At 37.0% G+C, this 25,198-nt stretch overlaps 1 protein-coding gene across 6 annotated transcripts in view; it reads left to right on the top strand.

Moving 5' to 3' along the window:
* SBF2 (SET binding factor 2) overlaps positions 1 to 25,198 on the top strand; it is a 501,522-nt gene that overhangs the window by 368,389 nt on the left and 107,935 nt on the right. For all 6 annotated transcript variants that reach the window (XM_047877111.1, XM_047877108.1, XM_047877112.1 and 3 more), the window contains exon 17: positions 7,107 to 7,175. In XM_047877111.1, coding sequence (XP_047733067.1) covers positions 7,107 to 7,175 — 69 coding nt within the window. The remainder of the gene's footprint in view (positions 1 to 7,106; positions 7,176 to 25,198) is intronic.

Raw genomic sequence — 25,198 nt, 5'->3', positions numbered from 1 at the left:
TTCATATATTTACCTTTTTGGGGGGCAAGAATACTTAAGTTGTGTTTTCTCAGCAAATTTCATTTATACAACTATACTCACTATCAACTATACTCACCATGTTTTACATTAGATTCTCAGACCTTATCATCTTACAGTTTAAAGTTTCTACCCTTTTAGTAACCTTTGTCCATTTCCCCCACATTCCAGCCCCCAACAAACAACCCATTCTACTCTGTTACTGAGTTCAACTTTTTTTTTAAGTTCCATCTATAGGTAGTGTCATGCAGTATTTGTCTTTCTTTGTCCGGCTTATTTCACTTACCATAACACCCTCTACATTCATCCACATTGTTGCAAATGGCAGGATTTCCTTCTTTTTTAAGGCTTAGTGATATTCCATTGTATATGTATACCCCATTTTCTTTATCTAGTCATTCATTGATGGACACTTAAGTTGTTTGCATACCATGGTTATTGTGAGTAATGCTGCAGTGAACATGGGAATACAGATAATCTTTTCAAGATAAGGATTTCATTTCTTTCAAATATATACCCAGAAGTGGGATTGCTGAATCATATGGTACTTATATTTTTAATTTCTTGAGGAACCTCCTTACTGTTTTCCATAGTAGCTGTCCCAATTTATATTCCCACCAATATATTCCACATACTCACCAGCACCCATAATTACTTGTCTTTTTTTAGCATTATTTTTTAAATGTTTGTTTATTTAGAGAAAGAGTGTGTGAGTGGGGAAGGGGCAGAAAGAGAGGGAAAGAGAGATTCCCAAGCAGACTCCATGCTCACTGCAGAGCCCAACGTGGGCCCCCATCCCACAGCCATGAGGTCATGACCTGAGCCTAAATCAAGAGTTGGACATTTTAACTGACTGAGCCATCTAGGCGTCCAACTTGTCTTTTTGATAATAGCCATTCTAACAGGGATAAAGTGATATTTCATTGTGGTTTTGATATGCATTTCCCTGATGATTAACCATGTTGAATACCTTTTTATGTATCCATTGGCCATTTGGATGTCTTCTTTAGAAAAATGTCTATTCTGTTCCTTTGCAAATTTTTAATTGGGTTGCGGGGCTTTTTTAGCGTTTTGGGGGGTTTTTTGTTTGTTTGTTTTGCTATTGAGTTGTATGAGTTCCTTGTTTTCTCCCTAGCACTTTTATAGTTTCAGGGCTTATGTTCAAGCCTTTAATCCATTTTGAGTTGATTTTTGTGTATAATATAAGGTAGGGTCCGGTTTTATTCTTCTGCCTGTAGATATTTAGTTTTCCCAACCTGACTATATCTTAAAATAAAAACCTAAATGTGCCTCCAAGGTAATGACTGCCTTCAAAATCATCTCTCAGTTGATTATATGATATTTTTGAAATGAGTTCTGATTGATTGGTATTCCTCATTCTTCCCCTCTTCCCTCCTTCCCTTACTCCTTCCTTATCTCTCCCTCTCCTCCTTACTCCTCTCTTCACTTCCTTTTCTTCCTCTCTCCTTTCTAGCACATACTCTTTTCTACTAGTATACCTGAGAGATGTTACTTAAATAACTCTATTAGTCACTCTTTTTATATCTAAACTTCATGTTCCAGAATTTAAAACCAAAGATCACTTGATCTAAGTTAAGATCTATCCAACCAGTAACCTAACTCCAGCAATCATTTCCAAAGACACATCATGTGTGAATATGGTTGTCCCTCATATTTTAAGGATGTGTTCCATTCAACCATGGATTCATCTCATCCCTATAAAATGTGTTATTTATCATCTGTTTTCCCTTTTGGAGTAGTTTCCTGAGTTCATTGACTATGAAGTACCTTCCATATAGTAGATAATATTTGTTGAATGAATGCAAATTGTTACCCCAAGGAATATCCTGCTAACGACTCTAAACACTCATTCTGGAAATCTAAGACTTAGCAAGATAATTTGTTTCTACTGATCTTTCTGCTTTGTGAGTATCTGAAAAAGATATAAATCATTCATCAGCTTTCCATAGACATTGATACTGCTTCTTATTCACTGCTATAACAATACTGCTATAGAGCTAATAGTTTAGTAAGGAGACAGAAAAGTAAATAGATAATTACAGTATAGTATGCTATGCTAAGTATATCCTAACCTCAGTGATAATAAAAAATATGTGTGTGTGTGTGTGTGTGTGTGTGTGTGTGTGTGTGTAATATTTGCTATGTGCCAGGTACAATGTTAAGTATTTTACTTATATTACTGGTTTTTAACTTAAATACATTGTGGTCTGACAACCATATCTATATGTTATTAATCTTTTGAAATTTACCGAGAGTTCTTTTATGGCCAAGTATAAAGTCAAGTTTTCTAAACCCATCTGAACAGGGTTAGAGTATAAACAGATCAAGTAGTGTTCTATAGTGTTCTATCCATTAGCTCTAACTTTTTAAAAATCTTCCATATTGATTTTTCTACCTGCTTGAGGTTAAATACTGAAGTGGTATATTAAAGTCTTTCAATGCAATTTTGAATTTATCTGTATTTTTTATATGTCTGTCAGTTTTTGCTTTAATGTTTTCAGTTGAAGGCTAAGTTAATTAAGTTTAAACACATTTAAAATTGTTATATATTTGTGATAAATTGAGCTATTTTATATAATGCTTCTTTTTATTTCTTGTAATGCCTTTTTCCTTAAGATTATTTTATATGATTGTTAATATAGGTATTTCACCTTCTGTTGGTATTTGCTTGGTAAATCCTTTCCCATTCTTTTAACCTTTGTGTATCCTTGAGTTACAGATATATCCTTTTTAAACAAAAAATATATGGAATCTAATTTTTTATTCAGTGATAATCTTTGCCTTTTAGCCAGAATATTTGGTTCATTTCTGCTATTATAATTTTATTTATTTATACCATCGTATTATTTTCTGATTGTTTCTCCTTGGGGGGGTTCTTTTCCTCTTTCTTGCTTTCCTTTGAGTTATAAATTTTTGTTTGTTTTCCTGTCCATTTTTTTCTCCATTAGATTGGAAGTGGTAACCCATTCTATATTCTTTGGCAATAATATTTTTTCTTTTCAAATTTTTATTTAAATCCCAGTTAGTTCACATATATTAATTCCTCACTTATATATAACACCCAGTATCCATCATAACAAGAGCCCTCCTAATACCCATCACCCATCTAACCCATCCCCCACCCACCTCCCTACATCAACCTTCAGTTTTTTCTCTGTCTGTAAGAGTCTCTTATGGTTTGTTTCCCTCTCTCTTTTTTTCTTTTTTTCCCTTTCCTGTATATTCATCTGTTTTGTTTCTTAAATTCCACAAATGAGTGCAAACATATGGCATTATGGTAACATATCGTTTGTGAGTTCGAGCCCCACATCAGGCTTGCTACTGTCAGCACAGAGCCTACTTCTGATCCTCTGTCCTTCTCTCTCTGCCCCTCCCCAGCTTGTTCTCTCTCTGTCTCTCAAAATAAATAAACTTATAAAAAAGAAAAAAGAAGAGTTAATACTTACTCTTCTCAAACTATTCCAAAAAATAGAAGAGGAAGGAAAACTTCTACATTCATTCTATGAGACCAGCATTACTAAAACTAGACAAAGACTTCACTAAAAAAGAGAACTACAGGCCAATATCCCTGATGAACATGGATGCAGAAATTCTCAATAAAATACTAGCAAACCGAATCTAACAATACATTAAAAAAATCATTCACCACAATCAAGTGGGATTTATTCCTGGGCTGCAAGGGTGAGTCAATATTTGCATATAAATGTGATATTAATATTAATCATAGAAAGGATAAGAACCATTTGATCATTTCAATAGATGAAAAAAACATTTGACAAATTACAACATCCATTCATGATAAAAACTCAAAAAAGTAGGTTTAGAGGGAACATACCTCAACATAATGAAGGGCATATATGAAAAATCCACAGTTAATGTCATCCTCAATGGGGAAAAACTGGGAGCTTTTCCGGTATGGTCAGGAACAAGACAGGGATGTCCACTCTCATCACTTTTATTTAACATAGTACTAGAAGTCCAAGCCATAGCAGTCAGACAACAAAAAGAAATAAAAGGCATCCAAACTGGCAAGGAAGAAGTAAAAAACTTTCACTATTTGCAGGCAACATGAGACTCTATATAAAATACCTGAAAATTTCCACCAAAAATCTGCTAGAACTGATACACAAATTCAATAAAGTCCTAGGATGCAAAATCAACATAGAAATCTGTTGCATTTCTATACACCAGTAATGAAGCAGCAGAAAAAGAAATCAAGGAATCAATCCCATTTGCAATTGTACCAAAAACAATAAGATACCTCAGAAGAAATCTAACCAAAGAGGTAAGACCTGTACTCTGAAAAGTATTAAACACTGATGAAATAAGTTGAACATGACACGAAGAAATGGAAAAACATTGCATGTTCATGGATTGGAAGAACAAAGATTGTTAAAATGTCTATACCACTTGGGGTGCCTGGGTGGCTCAGTCAGTTGGGCACCTGACTTGGGCTCAGGTCATGGTCTCACGGTCCGTGAGTTCAAGCCCCGCTTCGGACTCTGTGCTGACAGCTCAGAGCCTGGAGCCTGTTTTGGATTCTGTGTCTCCCTCTCTCTCTGACCCTGCCCCGTTCATGCTCTGTCTCAAAAATAAATAAACGTTAAAAAAAAAAAAGTCTATACTACTTAAAGCAATCTACACATTTAATGCAACCCCTATCAAAATACCAACAGCATTTTTCACAGAACTAGAACAAATAATCCTAAAATTTGTATGGAACCACAAAGCAACCTTAAAGAAGAAGAGCAAAGCTGGAGGCATCAGAATTCTGGACTTCAAGCTATAGTACAAAGTTGTAGTGATTAAAACAATATGGTACTGGAACAAAAATAGACACATAGATGAATAGAACAGAACAGAAAACCCGGAAGTTGACCCACAACTATACAGTCAATTAACATTTGACAAAACGTGAAAGAATATCCAATGGAAAAAAAAGTCTCTTCAACAAATAGTGTTGGGAAAACTGTTCAGTTGGGAAAACGAAAAGAACGAAATTAGACCACTTTCTCACATCATACACAAAAATATATTCAAAACAGATTAAAAACCTAAACGTCAGATTTGAAACCAAAAACTCCTAGAGAAGAAGAGAGGCAGTAACCTCTGACATCAACTGTAGCAACTTCTCACTAGATATGTCTCGAGGCAAGGGAAACAAAAAGCAAAAATAAACTATTGGGACTTCATCAAAATAAAATGCTTCTGCACAGCAAAGGAAACAGTCAACAAAACTAAAAGGCAGCTACAGAATGAGAAAAGATATTTGCAAATGACATATCGGATCAAGGGTTAGTATCCAAAATATACCAAAGTCTTATAAAAATCAACACCCAGAAAATGAACAACCCAGCTAAAAAATGGTCAGAAGACATGAACGGACATTTCTCCAAAAGACATACAGATGACCAACAAACATGTGAAAAGATGCTCAATATCACTCATCATCAGGGAAATGTAAATCAAAACTACAATGAGATATCACCTCACATCTATCACAATAGCTAAAATCAAAACCACAAGAAACAACAGGTGCTGGCAAGAATGTGGAGAAAGGGGAACCCCCTTGCACTGTTGGTGTGAATGCAAACTGGTGCCTCCACTCTGGAAAACAGTATGGAGTTTCCTCAAAAAGTTAAAATATGACTTACACTAGGATCCAGCAATTGCACTAATAGGTATTTACCCCAAAAATACAAAAATACTAATTCAAAGAGATACCCTGATGTTTATACCATTATCTACAATAGCCAAACTATGGAAAGATCCCAGAGGTCTAATCTACTGATGAATGGATAAAGAGAAAGTGATGTGTATATATGTACATATATACATTGGAATATTAGCCATCAGAAAGAATGAAATCTTGCCATTTGCAAGGATATGAATGGAACTAAAGAGTATTCTGCTAAGTGAAATAAGTCAGAGAAAGATACCATATCATATCACTTATATGTGGAATTTAAGAAACAAAACAAAGAGAAAAAAAAGAGAGAGAGGAAGGCAAACCAAGAAACAGACTCTTAGAAAAACAGAAACTACAGAGAACAAACTAATGGTCACCAGAGGGGAGGTGGTGGGTGGGTGGGGGGGGAATGGGTGAAATAGGTGATGGGGATTAAGGACTGCACTTGTGATGAGCACTGGGTGTTGTATATAAGTGATGAATCACTAAATTCTACACCTGAAACTAATATTATGCTGTGTATTAACTAAATGGAATTTAAATAAAAACTTAAAAATTTTTTCCCAAATTTTTTTTGTCTTGTTTCTAAAATAATGTGCTTCGGATACAGGAGTACTGATGCATATGGGCACTTGTACCCCAATGTTTATAGCAGCACTCTCAACAATAGACAAATTGTGGAAAAAGCCTAAATGTCCATCAACTGATGAATGGATAAAGAAATTGTGGTTTATATACACAATGGAGTACTACGTGCCAATGAGAAAGAATGAAATATAGCCCTTTGTAGCAACGTGGATGGAACTGGAGAGTGTGATGCTAAGTGAAATAAGCCATACAGAGAAAGACAGATACCATATGGTTTCACTCTTATGTGGATCCTGAGAAACTTAACAGAAACCCATGGGGGAGGAGAAGGAAAAATAAAAAGAGGTTAGAGTGGGAGAGAGCCAAAGCATAAGAGACTCTTAAAAACTGAGAACAAACTGAGGGTTGATGGGGGGGGGTGGGAGGGAGGGAAGGGTAGGTGATGGGCATTGAAGAAGGCATCTTTTGGGATGAGCACTGGGTGTTGTATGGAAACCAATTTGACAATAAATTTCATATATTAAAAATAAAATAAAATAAGATAAAAAATAAAATAAAATAAAATAAAATAAAATAAAATAAAATAAAATAAAATAATGTGCTTCAAGGACGGTTTGTTTTGTTTTGTTTTGTTTTTTCAAATTTACCTAAGTAAGACTTAGTGACAATTTGGAACAAAAGTAAAAACCCCTTAAGACAGCAAACAATGTGTCCTAGATTTTTGTTTCCATATATTTGTGATTTCTGGTAAATGTCCTAATAATGCTCATTTCTCTTTGTTTTGTTTAAGGATTGTTCAAGTTTAGAAGAATATAACATTGCTGCAGCATTACTCCCTTTGACCAGTGCTTTCTACAGGGTAAGTTTCATTGGTCTATACATAAGCTCATTATGATTCATATAAATGTATGTAGTTTGATTTATCATAAAACTACATGAATCTTGTCCCCCCGTATGTCTAACATATATCTGTAGCAATATTTATTATAACATTTATTGCATACAGTTGACCCTTGAACAACACAGATTTGAACTACACGGGTCCACTTATTTGTGGATTCTTTCCAGTACAGTACTGCAAATGTATTTTCTCATCCTTATGATTTTCTAAATAGTATTTTCTCTAGTTTACTGTAAGCATACAGTATATAATACATATAACATACAAAATATGTGTTAATCAACTTTGTGTTGCAATGCTTCCAGTCAACACTAGGCTATTAGTAGCTAAGTTTTGGGGGAATAACAGTTATGTGTGGATTTTTGACTGCAAAGGGGTCAATGCCCCAACCCCCACATTGCTCAAGGACCAACTGTACTATGTGTAGAAAATTTAATATATAATAATAAATCATCTCCTAAGATAGAATCCCGCCATTCCAGCCCTGCTTTATTTTTCTTTATAGCTGAATTTGTACCTGAAATACCTGAAATTATATTATGCATTCGTTTGTTTACATATGAGTATTTTCCCCTACTGCAGAAAGTAAATTCCATGAGGCTAGGATATTGTCTTATAAATATGTATTGATAAGGCCAGGTTTTTTTTTTTTTTTAACTTCAGTCTGTCCACCGTCTCTGAGTTAAAGGTCTTAACCTTTAAAGGTTCTCCATAATCAGGAACTCTTTCTCTGCTGCTGTGTCACTGCATATCCCTCTTTCTTCCGACTTATTGTCCCTTCTTCTTTTAAAACAAAAAGTGGAATTTATGATGTTCACACTTCTGAGAACTGGCAGGTCATACTGAACATGCTCAAGAAACAAAGACAAATCTCAAAAATACCAAACAAATGAATTTTAGGTTTAGAAACTAATGGCTGGAGCTTGAGCATCATCTTTTGGTCTTCCCTCCCCAGCTTAACCCTACCTCCAGGCCCATTCCAGTTTTCCTTCAATGAATACATACCAGCCTTCTCTGAACTCCCTCACCCTTCATCTCATTCCGCTGCTAGCATGGAGAACACTGTTACAAAAATAGGCCAGGCTGTCCTGGATCCTAAGCTACCTAGGAAATGTGTGTCTATATCTCAGAGCAGCCAGGAAACTCAGTCCTCTGTCTAACTAGCCTTCATATAGGGCCTCACATGGCATTTGTTAAAGAAAATGGCATTTTTAGGGGCACCTGGCTGGTTCAGTTGGTTGAGCTTCTGACTTCAGCTCAGGTCATGATCTTGCACTTTGTGAGTTCAAGCCCTGCATCAGGTTCTGTGCTGACAGCTCAGAGCCTGGAGCCTCCTTTGGATTCTGTGTCTCCTTCTCTCTCTGCGTCCCACCCCGCCCCCCACTCCCACATTTGCTCACTCTCTCTCTCAGAAAAACAAACATTAAAAAAATTTTTTTAAAGAAAATAGCACTTTAAATCTTTCCTACCTTCAACATTTAAGATATTTTTAAACTTAAATATTAGAGAAAATAAGAATTGACAAATGAAACTTAATTCCTCAAATGACCTATTGCTTATGATTTTTTAAGCAGAATTATTTAACCATTTTGCAGTATTAGGGTTTGATCATGATAGCAGAAGCACCAAGAATGATATAATTAAGGAATTTATAAGGGACCAACCCTTATATTGTTATAGAAACAAAGGGAAAGTTTGTGGAAGACTTTGAATTAGGCTTTGCCCATAGGCCTGAAGTTTCTGTAGGTCACAACACAGGGAAGAACAAGGAAAAATTGGAATCTGTGTATACCTCTCACTTCTTCAAACCTCAGCGATACAGATGACCTGCAAAAGAAACAGCACTGTTGGCCATGGAGCTGCACATGCACCTGGCCCCAGGCTAGGAGAAGCTGAAGGAGATGTGGCAGGAAACGGAGGAACTGTGAGCTCAGTCCCTTCCCCATATCAACATGAGTCAGCAGATCAGGGACAAAGTATATGAGCTGTAGCAGGATATAGCATCCTATATTGCCTTCAGAGTATAATGACTGCTGCTTCATTTTTGTCCAAATGTTAGAAAAATTTCTCTTGTGGCCAATCCTAACCCTGGAACAGAAAGACATTTCTGAGAAATGTCTTAGCTTAGCTTATTTTACACAGTGCAAAACCATCACACTGGTTTTAGTTTTGTGAGAGTTTTTAATTAGCTAATAAGTTGGGCTAAATGTCATACTATTTATCAAGTTTGTGTTATCAAACTTAGTAATTCAAATTTATGTTTTAGGGGTGGGTTTATGGGTTTAATTCTTTGTTGTTGGCTTGGTTTGATTTGCTTTAGTTTGGGCATGGATTAGGAGCCAGTGACCACACCAATACTATGAGCAGGAAAAGTTTAACAAGTTATTAAGTAGTAACAGGGGATTAACTGCCAAGAAGTAAAGAGAATTTTAAACAACACAGGAATATCAGATATAGGGAGCAGCTACTATCTCTTGGGCTCAGGCAGAGTACCCAAGAAAAGAGAAAACTTGGAAGAGGGCTCCTCCCCAACAAGAGTTGTGATTCAGACCTTGTTGGAGAGGTATTGATTTGGCCACTGGATAGCATAGAAATTCACTGAGGTGCCACAGACCAGAGCTGGTAAGCAGGAAACTACCTGCTGGGGTTCTGGCAAGACTTTCTTGGAATCCCTCTCACTAGAGTGCCAGTGAAACTTGACAGGAAGTGAAGCCACCATCTGGAGTACCACTGAAACATCACACATGGTAAGCGCTTCAAGGTGTCCCACACACCATAGCAGGTACATGCCATAGGAACTAAAGCACAAAGCACACCAGAACCAGGAAAAGAAACTACTTCCTACTGCAGTATCCCTTCAGCACCCTGTGCTGACAAAACTTAATTTTGTGCCAGATGGTAAAGGAGAAATGTTTACAAGTCCAGCGCCAATGCCACACAACAGGGCAAAGAAAGGTAGATTTGGAGGAAAGAGATATTGCATTGATAACTGACACAGAGGGTGGATCATACCAGTTCTTAGATACTTTATAAATTTTTGATTTATGGGAAATTATTTCTGGTGCATAATTCAGGAAAATTCTATAGATATAAATTGCATTATTCTGGCCACAGATTGCAAATGAGCCACGCTCAAACTGTTCAACCAATATAAACTCCTGAGCCTTGTTCATCATGCTTCAGAGAATGGGCTCAGCTGTTTGTCTTACTTAAACTTACTTTGAAAATATTTTTAATGATATTTATTAGTCTTTTTTTTTTCAATGCAACAGAAGTTTATTGAACATCTCAATATACAAAGTTACTATGGCAGGCAACAACATGGGCAGCCACATGAGTGAACCATTGACATGCCACTAGGAGTTTATATATTAGTCTTTCTAATACAATAAATAATAAGCAAGAAATCAAACTGGTCCACAGTTCCATCAACTGGATGGCCATTTCCTTAAATAAAATATATAGCTGTGGTTAGAAAATTCAGATACTATAGAAACATATAAAATGCAAAACAAAAGCTGCCTTTCCCACCTCTACCCCATATCCTCTAACAGTTGACTTCTTGGTTAAAAAAAGTCATGCATTATTGCCAGCAGATAGAATACAGATAAAATTACCTCTTTGAAACTAATCAAACTATTCAGTGTTTTCTCACCTTGCCTTTTTCACTTAGTAACATATCTTGGAGATCTTTCCATATACCTAATTATAATTAGGTATATAACACTACTACCTAATTATTTTGGGATGACTACATATATTTTTTCTTCTTAATGAAAAGATTGTGTGTATGTGTATTTACCTTAAGCATAAGAGCAAAATATTTCATTGACTCAGATGAAATGTGATGTTTATCTTTTAGAGCTTTACTTTGTGTAAAAATATCCCATGATGTTTTACTTGTAACATTATCTTAGATCCTTGGGAATTTTTTATGCTACAATCACCACAAATTTAGGGGTTTTTTTTCCCCCTTACAGTTCTCTCACTTTTCTCTACCTTTAATGAGTTGTATGTAACTCATGCTTCTTTAACTTATGAAGCCTTTCTTCAAGGTGGTACTTTAACAGCCAGGTTTAAGTTGTTAAGGATCACTTTAATGGTGCAAAATAATGTAATCATTTACATTTGTACTATGTTTAGCATTTATGTGATGCTTTCATTCTCAGTTCAGCAGACAGTTAGTAGGTGTGGCAAGCCCTGTGCTTGCATTTATTGCAGAATTGCAGGTGAATAGCACATGGTCCTCACCCTGAAGAAACATATTGTCTAAAGGCCGTTCATATTCATTAATCAGCTATGAACACAGGAACATTTCACAGTTACTGAATAACATTGGGCTATACTTGGTTTACTTATTTGGTCCTTTTTATTTAAAAAAAATCATGATTGTTAAAGTAAAAACCAGAAGCAGGGGTTCCTGTCTAAATGTCATTTTTTTTTTTTTTGGAATAAAAAGAATTAAAGAGTAAGCTAAAACCCAACAGAGCAGAAGTAGAACTAAAGTAGGATACCCTTGTATCACTCTTTCCCAATTGATAGTGAGCAATAGTGAAAGCCCTTTATCATGAGCCACTGTGTAATGCCCTCTCCTTCGTGATCCATGTATCTTAGAGTTACCCTATTGTAGTTCTTAATCACCCAGGTAAACTAGAGACTGCCCTAGAATCTATTAAACCATGACAGATCCCTTCTTTTTACTTCTTTGAGGTGTATCGGTTGGTTACTGATGCTCAAAATGACTCCCAGAAGAACTGACGCTTTCTTCCCTGGTACTCATTGTAGTTTGTGTTTACCCTGGGGAGGAATAGAAATACCCTGTTTATCTTAAATTCAAGCCCCCTGAAGTGATGCCTTATCAAATTCCAGAGATCTCTCATATACAGATGGCACTTTGAGTATGACTTATTGATCAAGATAGGTCTTACTTTATAAGAGCATTATTCGGTCTCTCATTCCCAATAGAAGTAGATTTATGCCCTCTTTAAAATTCTTATTTCATTCAACATGTAAAGAATATCTTCCCTAGCATCCAGCCACATGGAAGGTTCATATTTACTAACAGGTTTGTTGAGGTATAATTTATATACCATAAAATTCACTCATTTTAAGTGTATATTTTAACAATTTTTAGTATATTTACAGATTTGTACAACTATCACACCATATAATTTTAGAATATTTCCATCATTTGAAAAGAAACCTCCTGTCCATTTGCAGCCACTTCTCATTCCCAGGCAGCCACTAACATACCTTCTGTTCTATAAATTTGTCTTTTTTGTACATTTCATATAAACGTAATCATATATGTTCCTTTATGTCTGGCTTCTCTTACTGAGTATAATATATTTGAAGTTTGCCCATGTTGTTAGAAGATTTCTTTAGGACTGTTAATTATTAATTAAGAATTCTCCATACCCAGAGTACTTAGGTCACCTTCTGTATCGTTTCAAATTGTATCTAATTCAAGATGTAAGGTATGATTAAATTAATTCTCTTTTAATAAATACATCAGAAAAAATGTGAGATGTAAGACGTAATTTTATAGCTGTTTAGGTTTTTTGTTGCTAGATTGTAACTTTTCCTTATATATTCTAAATGAACATCCACTTAACTTATCTGATTATATATAAATTTGAGATCTAGGTATTATTTCTACTTCAAAATATAAAAGCTGAAGGCAGGGAGGTAAATTCAGAGTGATGTGATAGGAAAATCTGTTGAGCACTACCTAAAAAAAGTTACTTGTGTAAACCTAGCTTACCTAATCAGTCAGAGAAACTGTGAACGTTGAAGCACAGAGAAGCACAGAATGGCTGGAGCCATCTCCTGAGTGATGACGTTTCTGCCACCAAACTAGAAGTATTTCTTCTCCCAACCCCTGCCCCGCAAAATGAGTTAACTAAAATCTGAGTCAGTCGTGTCAAAACCTGATATTTCATTTTTTTAAGTTTCTTTACTCTGAGAGAGAGCAAGAGAAAGAGAGAGAGCACTCATGATGGGAGGGGAGAGGCAGAGAGAGAGAGGGAGAGAGAATCCCAAGCAGGCTCTGCAATGGTCAGCATAGAGCCTGACATGGGGCTCTATCTCAGGAACCATGACCTGAGTCGAAATCAAGAGTTAGGATGCACTGAGCCACCCAGGCATCCAAAACCTAATATTTCTTCTTTTTCTTTTTTAAAATATAATTTATTGTCAAGTTAGCTAACATACAGTGTATATAGTGTGCTCTTGGCTTCGGGAGTAGATTCCCGTGATTCATCGCTTACATACAATGCCCAGTGCTCATCCCAGCAAGTGCCCTCAATGCCCATGACCCATTTCCCCCTTTCCCCTCCCCCAATAAACCCTCAGTTTGTTCTTTGTGTAAGAGTTTCTTATGGTTTGCTCCCTCTCTGTTTGAAACTATTTTTTCCTCTTCCCTTTCCCCATGGTCTTCTGTTAAGTTTCTCGAATTCTACATATTAATGAAAACATAGGACAGCTGTCTTTCTCTGACTGGCTTATTTCACTTAGCATAATACCTGATATTTCTTGTGTAAGCCTATGCATTGAATAGAACATGGCAAAGAACATAAATCCAGAGGAAGGTGACAGCAATAATAATAACAGCTAATTCTGACTACCTAGTATAAGATGCTACATTTGACATGCAGTACCTAATCCAGATCAATGAATACTATTCCCATTTCAAGATGAAGGAATCTATACCACTTAGCTTGTAAGTAGAGGAGCCAGGACTCAAACTCAGTTCATTCTGACTCCAGAGTTCATATCCCTTAACTACAATAAGATTCCCCAAGTGAGTTCCAATTTATAAAGCATAATTCTAGGAACTTCTCATCTTTTTTGCTTAGAGGTACTGAATTGACATCACTTCTGTCCCATCATTTCTCCAATCAGGGTCATCCATATATCTGGCAAGGATACTTCATTAAGCTTGGGCTTAGAGGGGGCAAAGTCAGGAAATGTTGATTAATTGTATGTTATGGTTAATAAATAACTGTCATGTGTCATTATATGTAAATCTCTAATTTCCACATATTTCTAATAGAAAACATACTAAGTACTCAAAATCATACCAGAATCACTTTTGTACTTCTCTGATGATTTAGAAGTTACTTGAATAACTAATCATTAATAGGGACCCTACTTATCCCACTATAGATATGACAGCTTATAGATCATTCTAACTGATGGAATCCAGATGAACCCACATTCATGGTATTAAGATTATTGCTAGAAAAAAATCTTATAATAATATAAAAAATAGATATTTCATCAATCCTTTTTTTCCCCCTCTGTTGGTAAATACTTGACAAGAGAGGTTCTTAAAAATCTACAAAATAGGAAAAGAATTTTTTTTTTCTTAAACTTCATGGTCTGGATACATTGAATTTCCTACAACAGGTCTCAAAGGATTACATTTTTGACAAAAAAATGGGAGAGGGGGTGACAAAGGGTCTTTTTTCATCTTTTTTTTTTTTTGCTGTAAAATAAAATACTTAGCTTAAAAATAAATTAGCAGAGAGAGTGAAGACAGGCATCAACAGTGGGCTGAATCCAGATTTGGCCTGGAAAAGATATGAATGTGCTTATTACAGCAGATGCCTCCAGCACAGCAGAATTTTAGAATGGCCAGAGCGATACTGTCTTGCTTTTATTTCCTCCCTTCATATTCTTATTCTTTCAGACAGTTTAGCATTCCTTCCTCCTCCCCTCTTAGCACATCCTCTTCTTGCTTCTCCCACTGTTTCTTTCCAGTTTTAGATGGTTGCTCCTTTTTTCCTAGTCCTGGAAAACCCCTGCTTCTGAGAAACTGTGAATTATTATAATACTTTGGAATTACTATTCTTTATTAATATTAGTTTGTCTTCACTGTTTAAACTAGTGATATAAGACAACTGTGGAGTTTGGAGATTTGAAGAAACATTGTTACTTACAAATGTAGTTACATTAACCACCTGGTAGAAAATTGTATTTCACCTGCTTCCTTTGTGTAAAACCCTGTACTAGGCATTGTATGAGTTGTGGTGATGCATAAGACATGGTTTCTGCTATCTAGTACTTGATTATCATGTAGGGTAGGCAGGCATGAAAATCGCTAATAGTAAGCAAATAGGAGGAAACAAAGTGAACTGTTCTACTAAAGAATGTGCCAACAATGAAGGTACTCTCCTGAACATAATGACGCTGTGATTCATCATAATTGTTTCCCCTTTTGCCCTTTCCCTCTGGGTTCAGGCCTTGATAAGTTTAAGTTTTGTTCTCTTCCTCATATGGGGGGGGGGGGGGCTTCTTGATCAGGTTTTCTAATCAACTTTCCATGATTTCCTGGGCTTATTCCTCATTTTCTCCTCGTTTCCTTCTTTTCAGAAGCCTCTTTCTGTTATTGACTCTGCCAGTCTTAGAGCATCCTTCAACATTAGTGTACATGAAAGCCACACTAATCAAGACTCTTTTATTAATATTATAGAGAAACTTATTCACAAAGGATAATTTAGTACAAATAATTAAACTTCAACCTCAACAACTGTTATGTCTTCTTGTTGGATTGTCCCCTTTATTATGATATAGTGCCCTTCTTTGTCTCTTGTTACAGTCTTTGTTTTAAAGTCTAGTTTGTCCAATATAAGTATTGCTACTCTGGCTTTCATTTGACATCCCTTGGCATGATAAATGTTTCTCCATCCCCTCCCTTTCAATCTGCAGATGTCTTTAGGTTTAAGATTAGTCTCTTGTAGGCAGCATATAGATGGATCTTGGTTTTTTTATCCATTCTGTCACCCTTTGTCTTTTGATTGGATCATTTAGTCCATTTATATGCAAAATAATTATTGATAGTTATGTATTGCCATTTTATTTATTGTTTTGTGATTGTTTCTGAAGATTTCTCTGATCATTTCTTGTCTTTCTCTTTCATGATTTGCTGATTTTCTTTAGTGATATATTTTGATTTCTTTATTCTTTGAATATTTATTAACGGTTTTTGATTTGTGGTCACCATTACGTTTGTGCATAACTTCTTTTGCATAACAGTCTATATTAAGTTGATGGCCATTTAAGGTTGAACCCACTGTTTACTCCTGTCTTCCTCACATTTTAGGTATACAGAATCATATTTTACATCCTTTTATTTTGTAAGTTCTTTGAATTTTTTATAGAAATACTTATTTTAACTGCTTTTGTGATTCCTACTTTTGTACTGTCACTTTTGGCCTTTCTCTCCCACTCACAGAATCCCTTTTAGTATTTCTTTAGAGCTAGTTTAGTGGTCATGAACAACTTTAATTATAGTTTGTCTGCGAATCTCTTTATTTCTCCTTGTATTTTGAATGTTAGCCTTGCTGGATAGAGTATTCTTGGCTGCAGATCTTTCCCACCCAGCACTTTGAATATATCATGCCAGACCCTTCTGGCTTGCCAGGTTTCTGCTGAAAAATATGCTGATAGCCATATGGGTTTTCCCTTTTAAGTAACTGTTTTCTTTTTTGTTGCTGATTTTAAGATTTTTTTTTTCCCTCTCATTATATTTTGCCAGTTTAATTACAATATGTCTTGGTGTGGATCTGCTTTTGTTAGGGGTTCTCTGTGCCTTCTGGATCTGGATATCAGTTTCCTTCCCCAGATTAAAGAAGTTTTAAGCCATTATTTCTTCAAATAAATTTTCTGCCCTCTTTTCTCTCTTCTTCTGGGACTCCTATAATACAAATGTTATTACAATTGATGGAGTCACTGAGTTCCCTAAGTCTATTCTTGTTTCTATAATTTTTCTTTCTTTCTTTTGTTCAGCTTCATTGCTTTCCAATACTTTGTCTTCTAGGTCACTGATTTGTTCCCCTGCTTTTTCCTGCTGTTCATGCCATCAATGGAATTTCATTTCTGTCATTTCATTTATTGAACCCTTTATCTCTACTGTGTTATTCCTTATCTCTATCTTAATGGTCTCACTGGCATCTTTCACACTTCTCTGAAGTCCAGTGAGTATCCTTATGATCATTGATTTAAATTCTCCATCAGGCATGTTACTTATATCTGTTTCACTTAGATCTCTGGCCATGGCCTTATCTTATTCTTTCATTGGGGATAAATTCCTCTGTTTTCTCATTTTGTCTAAGTCTCTGCCTGCTTCTGTGTGTTAGAAAAACCAGTTATGTCTCATGCTCCTGAAAGTAATGGCCTTATGAAGAAGCGGTCATGTAGTGCCCAGGGCCTGATGCTTCAGGGAGTATCTCTGGTGTGTGTTATGTGTGCTCTGCTCTTGTGTTCTGGGCACTCTATCCTTCAGGCCAGTCATCTGCAGAGTCTCTCCTTGCATATTGTAGACAGTGTTTGATCCCTGGCCTGAATGTGGCAAGTTTTAATAAGGTGTACTCCAGTCTACTTGTGAAATGAGACCTGACACCAATTTCTCCAGAACTGAGTCCCAGCAGAACTCCTTCGTTAGGAGACGTGGTGTGGGCAGGGGTTTGTGCTGGTCTTCTGATGAAGGTGCCTGCCACACTGGGACTAAGGTAAGCATGACTGAGAAGGGCAGTCCCACCAGATCACAGACAGTCCCAACCAGGATCTTAGTGTATAAGTGAGTTAGGCAGCCACTATGTGCACTGTACTAGTTCCCATAGGTGGCCCATGCTTATGCTGAGGGGCAGGGATGAAAAATTTGTGCTGGCTGGCTCCTTTGTTGCCATAGTGGTCTCTCTGTGAGTGCTGGATGGAACACACTCCATGAAGAGCAAATAATCTCCCCACTGTGTGCCCTTCACTCTTCAAATTACTACTTCCGCACCATCTGTCCTGAGGTTCTTTGCCTGCTTTCTCTCCAAGAGCATCCCTGATGCTGCCAGACTTTCCCAGAGCCCAGCCTGCTGACACTAAAAACTTCAGGTGTTAAACCTCTCTGGTTGCAAGAACTCATGAAATTCAGCCCCTCTCACCTTCCAAGCCAGTGGCCATAGGGAAATGTTCTCCTTGTATGTTCCTCTCTCTCTCTCTCTGTCTCTCTCACCCTTCTCCATGACCACAGCTTTCTCCCTCCCCTCTGTAGCAGCCAGGATCCATTTCTCCCCTAAACCATGTCCCCACACTTACTACCTTCTTTGATATGGCTTCTTCTCTACCTTACGTTGTGGAGTTTGTGCTACCAGTCTTCATGTCAATTTTGGAGGTACTTAGGATAATTTGATAGTTATCTAGTTGTATCTATAAGATGAGGCAAGTTTAAGATCCTCCTATTCTGACATCATCTTCCCCTAAGAATCTAGGAGGAATTACTTTGCATCTGACCACCTCGTTGGATTCCATTAATCTGCTTGAGCAGCTGACAGAACTCTGAAACATGTTACTTACTAGATCACCAGTTTACTATGAAAGGATATAACTTAGGAACGGCCAGATGGAAAAGATGGAAAGGGCCAGGTATGGGGAAAGGGTGCATAGCTCCCATGCTCTCTCCAGGTGCACCTCTCTCCCCAAATCTCCATGTGTACACCAACCCAGAAGAAGCTCTCCAAACCCCCAATATTCCATGTTTTAGATATAATTATGCTACTTTTAAATTCTTCCTTAAGACATCGTCTGACTTCCTCTTATCTAAAATCTGGGCTTATCTAAAACTCAGATAACTGAGTTTTAGAAAACAGAGTGTAAGCTCATGAAATAATTTTTCCCTCATGGATTTTCTTTTTTCTTTTTTTTAATGTTTATATATGAGAGAGAGACAGACAGACAGACAGACAGACGGAGCATGAGTGGGAGAGGGGCATAGAGAGAGGGAGACACAGAATCCAAAGCAGGCTCCAGGCTCTGAACTGTCAGCAGAGAGCCCCACAGAACTTGAACTCACAGACTGTGAGATCCTCACCTGAGCTGAAGTAGGATGCTCAACCAACTGAGCTACCCAGACGTTCCTCATGGATTTTCTAATACTTGATAGTTCTGATTTGTATACAGAATTCACTATGAAATAAAAAATGTATACCCACAAAGATATTATCAGAGTAAAAAAATAAGCCATACTAAAAGCCACGTTAACTTCTTAAACCTTGGAAAAATATTTTTATTATTTTAATAATATATTAACATTATATGATATATGTAATATATATGATATAATATTTAATAATATATTATGAACATGTGCTGAGCTGTTCTTTGTAGGGAATGGTGGGATGATAGATGGTACCCAGCTACCATAAATACCACAAGGACTGAGAGCTGATTTCAAGAGAAGAATTGAGTTAGCTCTGAGCCATCTGTTGTTTTATGCTAGATTCCCTTCATGACTAGTTCAGGTTATAAAATAAAATTTTGCTTTTAGTGGAAAGCCAACTGCTCTTCGTGAGACCAAATTTTTACCCACTTTTCTAGAATTACTTACATTAACCAGCCCAAATTGTGTGTGACTTGCAATTCAAATAATGTATATTTTATGGAAAAAAATTTAATTATCCTCACTTTAAGGTAGAGAACACTTAAATTTTTGTCTGATAATATCTCATTTAAATAGCTAATGAATGGAATAGTTTCATGGAAAGAGGAAGCCCTGAGCCTCCTCCAGGGAACCTAATGAACAGCTTACCCACTGCCACCAGTCAGCTGCAGCCGTCCTGAAAAAACACTCCCTGGAAGGAAAAAAAACCTAGCATCTCAGTGGGACCCACAAGTTACAGAGGAAAGATCCTACATTCTTTCCCTCTGTTTGCATAAACTGACTATTCTTGGAGGCATGAGATTGTTAGGTCTGATGTTTGGCTTGTTACCTCCCCTTCCACTTCTGGTCCTGGAGTAGTGGGAGGTGGCAATAAACACAACATGGGTATTTTACTGAAGACATTTAATGAATCACAGCTGTATGAGTACAACCCCTATCCATTTTCTTAAAGGAGTGGGTGGCAGGAGTTCTTGTAACATTTTTATGTAGTTGGCTGTGGCCATGATATACATTTAGAGACAAACCAGTGGGAAAGGCGGACCTCTTTCCCACTAAGCACACTGCAGTTTGTAACTCATTTTCAATAGATCACTTCAGCAGTTGTTTATTGAGTACCTGCTATGTATGAGATGCTGCAAGGGTGGTGATGAGGAGGATGATAGGAAAGTAAAAATGTGTTTAGTATTTCCTGTGTGCCATGCATTGTGGCTAAGTACGTTATGTTAATTGTGTCATAATCTTCATAATAACCCCCATGGTCTAACTATTATTGTCTCAATTTCATATCTGAGGAAACTGGGTCTAGATAAATTTAAAAACCTTGCCGTGGTCGTACAACTAATAAATAGGAAAAGGTGGAATTCTAAGGACTTTTCAGTCTGGCAATATAGCATACTAGATAATTCTGAAACACCCCTCCCCCCACACCAGCAGCAGCAGCAGCAGCAGCAGCAGCAGCAGCAATAGAACACTAAAAATCTAGGATAAATACAAATATCTTATTAAGTGCATAACTAAGCACAAGAAAGTAAGAGAAATATTACAGAGTGAAAGATGGAAAAGAAGCAGAATTTGAGGTGATCTGCTGCCATGGCTTAAGCTGCAACCAACTTGAAGACATTTAGCAATACCTGGAACCTAGAGCCTTCAGTATTGGGTGGAGAGACTGAAATTTGTAGACATATTTATAATTTAAGGAAACAGTTTCTAAGCCATGGTCATCTCTTCCCTGAATTATTATCCTCTTACTGATTTCCCTGCTTTCACCTTTGCCCCTTACATTCCATTGTCAACATGGCTGGCAGAGTTACCCTTTTAAAATGTAAGTCAAATCAGGTCATTCTTCTGCTCAAAACCCTCCAGTGGCCTCTTATCCTACTCAGAACTACTTCCCCAAATTAACTTCATGATTTTGTCCCTCAGTTTTCTCATATCTATGCCTAAATATCACTTTCAGTAAGACCTGTCCTGATAGCCCTATTTAAAATTCTACCCATCCCTCTCCAGCACTGCTACTCTCCTTTCCCTGTGTGTGTGCATCACATATGTTTATTACATTTATTTTCTGTGTCTTGCCACTTGAATGTAGACTCCAGCAAAGCAAAAAGCTTCATTTGTTCACTGGTATATCCTCATCTCCTAGATTGTATCTGGTACATAATTCGTCCTTAATAATGGCTGAAGGAAATTAATAAAATGTGAAAACAAATATGGTACAAAAGATCAACAAAGCCCAAAGTTGTTTTTTGAAGATTAAAACTAGATTTCATACTCCATTTTGGCTAACTCCAGAGTCTATCACTTTAACCACTACAGAGTACACAGCTTCCAAAATACAGTTCCCTTCCAACTTCACAAATTTTGCCATCTAGTAATTGGACATCAGAGTCACACTGACAGGACTTTAAAGGCTCTTGGACATGTTACTTTACTTCTCTGTGCCCCAGTGTCATTAATTACAAATAAGGATGATAATAATATCTACCTTGCTGGATTATTATGAGCATTAAATGCAATAGTACGTGTAAAATGCTTACTGCACTTGAAGGTAAACCTTCAATAAATGTTAATGACTGCTACTGATTTTTTTATTATTGTACCTTTTGCTCCTCTTTCTCCTCTTCCCTTCCTCTTGTCAAGTTAACTCAGTTCTCCCAGGAAGTGTTATGAATGTGATGAAAGCCAATCAAAAATGCTATAGGTGGGGTACCTGGATGGCTCAGTCAGTTAAGTGTCTGACAGTGTTAGTTAAGTGTCAGGTCATGATCTCACAGTTAGTGAGTTTGAGCCCCGCATTGGGTTCGCTGCTGTCAGCACAAAGCCTGCCTTGGATCCTCTGTCTCCATCTCTCTCTGCTTCTCCCTGTCCTGTGCGGTCTCATGCATGCACTCTCTATCTCTCTCTTTCAAAAATAAATAAACATTTTTAAAAAGTCCTATGTGGGGCACCTGGGTGGCTCAGTTGGTTGAGCATCTGACTGCAACTCAGGTCATGATCTCACGGTTCATGAGTTCAAGCTCCGCGTCAGGCTCTGTGCTGACAGCTCAGAGCCTGGAGCCTGCGTCGGATTCTGTCTCCTCTCTCTGCCCCTCCCCCATGCTTACTCTGTCTCTCCCTCTCTCTCTTTCAAAAATAAATAAAACATTTAAAAAAAGTCCTACAGTTGGACACACTAATTGTCTAATACAAGAATCAACCCTCAAACCAACTGTGCAATTAATTCTTATTGGCTCTGTGTTGAGTTTTGATGGCAAGAACAGATCAGTAATGTGGGGAAGGGGTGGGGTTGAAGAATGAAGGATGTGGTTTATGTATTGCTCTTAGATCAAGAGAACTTTGGGACAACCGTCCAAGGGCTCCATAACAACAACCTTCTCTCCATACACACACACACACACATACCCCACTCTACCTGTCAGCCTATACACTCCCTACTGAAAGGTCATATGCTGATTACTTGAATGGAAAACAAACAAGATATCTGACTAATTCCCCAATGGTGTCATATCACGTATTTAGAAGCATGTTTAGTGTTTAGAAACAGTCTGTCACTAAACATTTGACACTTGAGTAGAAGGATTCTAAAAGTTCTATTCAAGCCTGCTATCTATTCTTCCTATCTCTTTTATAAGATTGCAAATTCAAATGCTTAAAGAAACCAGGCAAGTAATATAAATGGTTGAAGGGAAAATTGTACAGAACTGGAGAATGCTTATTTCATGTATTTAGTTCCAGTCATTTCTTGTCAGGCAAAAATGAGGGCATAGTGTACCAGGTCCCACACTTTTCAAAGAAGACATCTGCTTTAAAATTTTTTTTCCACAGGTTGCCTGGGTGGCTCAGTTGGTTAAGCATCCGACTTTGGCTTGGGTCTTATCTCACCATTTGTGAGTTCAAGCCCTGCATTGGGCTCTGTGCTAATAGCTCAGAGCCTGGAGCCTGCTTCAGATTCTGCATCTCCCTCTCTCCCTCTCTCTCTGACCCTCCCCCACTCACATTCTGTCTCTCTCTCTCTCAAAAATAAATAAACAATACAAAATTTCTTTTAATTTTTTTACTAATTATTAATAATAAAATTCAAAACAAAAGAAATTCAAACTGCCAGTCTGTAGCCGCTGCTATAAAACTGTGTTGAGCTGTGCAGGAAACAATGAGAATTGCAGAGTTTTAACCTGAAAGATGGGTCTAGCTAAAGATATGAATTTGAGAGTCTTGTAAAGAGAGAGGAGTACCAAGCCCAGTTGGGAGGAGAAAGAAAAGAAAATAATAAAGGTCAGAAACTTGGAAAAAATCTGAGGAATGAGAAAAGGAAGAAAAGCCAAAGAATGAGACAGCTTAAGAGACTCACATGTAGGAGATTAGGAGAAAATACTAAATCCCTACTTTTGGAATAGAAGTTAAAAGAAAGTTGCTAATTTGAGCAGTCTTTTAGTAGGTTATGTAGTGCCATTAACTAATGGCACTTATAAATGATTAAACTAATCATTTATTTCACAGGAAAGCAATGAGAAAGGAAATATAGTTATGACTAAAGCTAGGCTCTAATTTATTCCACAGTAGCATGGAATTTGATGTATTCTGTTGGCTCCTCCAAGTACATATTCTTTAGAGAAAATATACTGAAAATGCACTGAAGGGAGGCAGCATCCATCTGCTGAAAAGTCAGACAGGGCTGCAGAGTTGGGTCCTCTGTAAGTATGTTTCTGATTCTTCCTCAGACTTAGTGTACTTAATATCCTGGATCCTGTGGCAGGATTCCAGGGCAGTCAAATAATTCCTGACATACTAATTTAAAAATAAAATTTTACAACAGAATAACTTAATCAAAACATGAAAATTTGTTTGAATATTTTCAACTTCTAGAGAAAATGGACTTCTCTCAAAAGTGTACCTCTTCTGAGGCGCCTGGGTGGCTCAGTCGGTTAAGTGTCTGACTTCAGCTCAGGTCATAATCTTGAAGTCTGTGAGTTTGAGCCCCACGTCGGGCTCTGTGCTGACAGCTCAGAGCCTAGAGCCTGCTTCGGATTCTGTGTCTCCCTCTCTCTCTTTCCCCCGCCTCCACTCGTGGTCTGTCTCTGTCTTCCAAAAATAAATAAATGTTAAAAAAAACAAAATTTTAAAAAGTATATCTCTTCTTACTTTGCTGTCATCATGTATAGAATACAGTATAAACTGTCCCCCAAATTGAGAAAGGAACTAGCCAGCCTTACTGTCCACTCTGATTTTGCTTAGAACCAGTAAGATCTCTGCTATTCCCACCCACTGTCCCACCTATTATAAAACTTGGGGGAGAGGGTGGAGGGGAGATGATTATGAATTATACAGGCCTAGACTAGACAGGATTTTATTTATAGGCAACATGAGGGTTGGAAGAAAATATTAGACTATAGATTTTTAAATTATTTAGAGAATATTTCAAATTTTTTAAATAATGCAATTAAAAGTACATGAGCCACTTGGGAGCATTGACATGATGTGTAGTAATGGGAAAATGTTATACTGTTTGAATATCTAGGTCCCAAAAAGCTTTGGCTTTTATATTTACTGCCTTAAAGTATTTCCATGAAAAGTTGAGAATGTGTTTATATGATTGAATACATAATGTATTTTTTAGGTTTTCTTTTAATATTACTGAGAACAACTGGAGAAAAGTAGCTATTCCTAATTTAGCTCAGAACATACATGTGACCGTCTTAGGTGAGAAGTCAGAAACTGGGCACATAGTATAGTGCCTCCGACAGGGCTTAAGCAGATAGAGACCCTCCTGGGCCAGGATTCTTGTGCAACCCACAGCTCTGTGACAATTTCTTGTCCTCATTTCAGTTGTGCCCCAAGAAAAGTAAAATCTGCAACTTGATGTAAGAAACAAGTGTGTTACCAAAACTATAGGAGGAAAATGCAGGGTTAGAGAGTCAGCTTCCTACATAGAAGAACACTGGGAAGGTTAATGTCATATAGACAAAATCCTAACTCCAACCCACTTCTTTTGTGTGTCTCTTATATACATTGAATTTACAAATAAAATTTCATTTGAAGAAAAGCTTAAACT

Source organism: Prionailurus viverrinus, chromosome D1 (genome assembly GCF_022837055.1).
Source record: "Prionailurus viverrinus isolate Anna chromosome D1, UM_Priviv_1.0, whole genome shotgun sequence".
NCBI classification, from domain to species: Eukaryota; Metazoa; Chordata; class Mammalia; order Carnivora; family Felidae; genus Prionailurus; species Prionailurus viverrinus.
The sequence above is the reverse complement of the archived record's forward strand: the minus strand, read 5'-3'. Positions and strand labels throughout refer to the sequence as shown.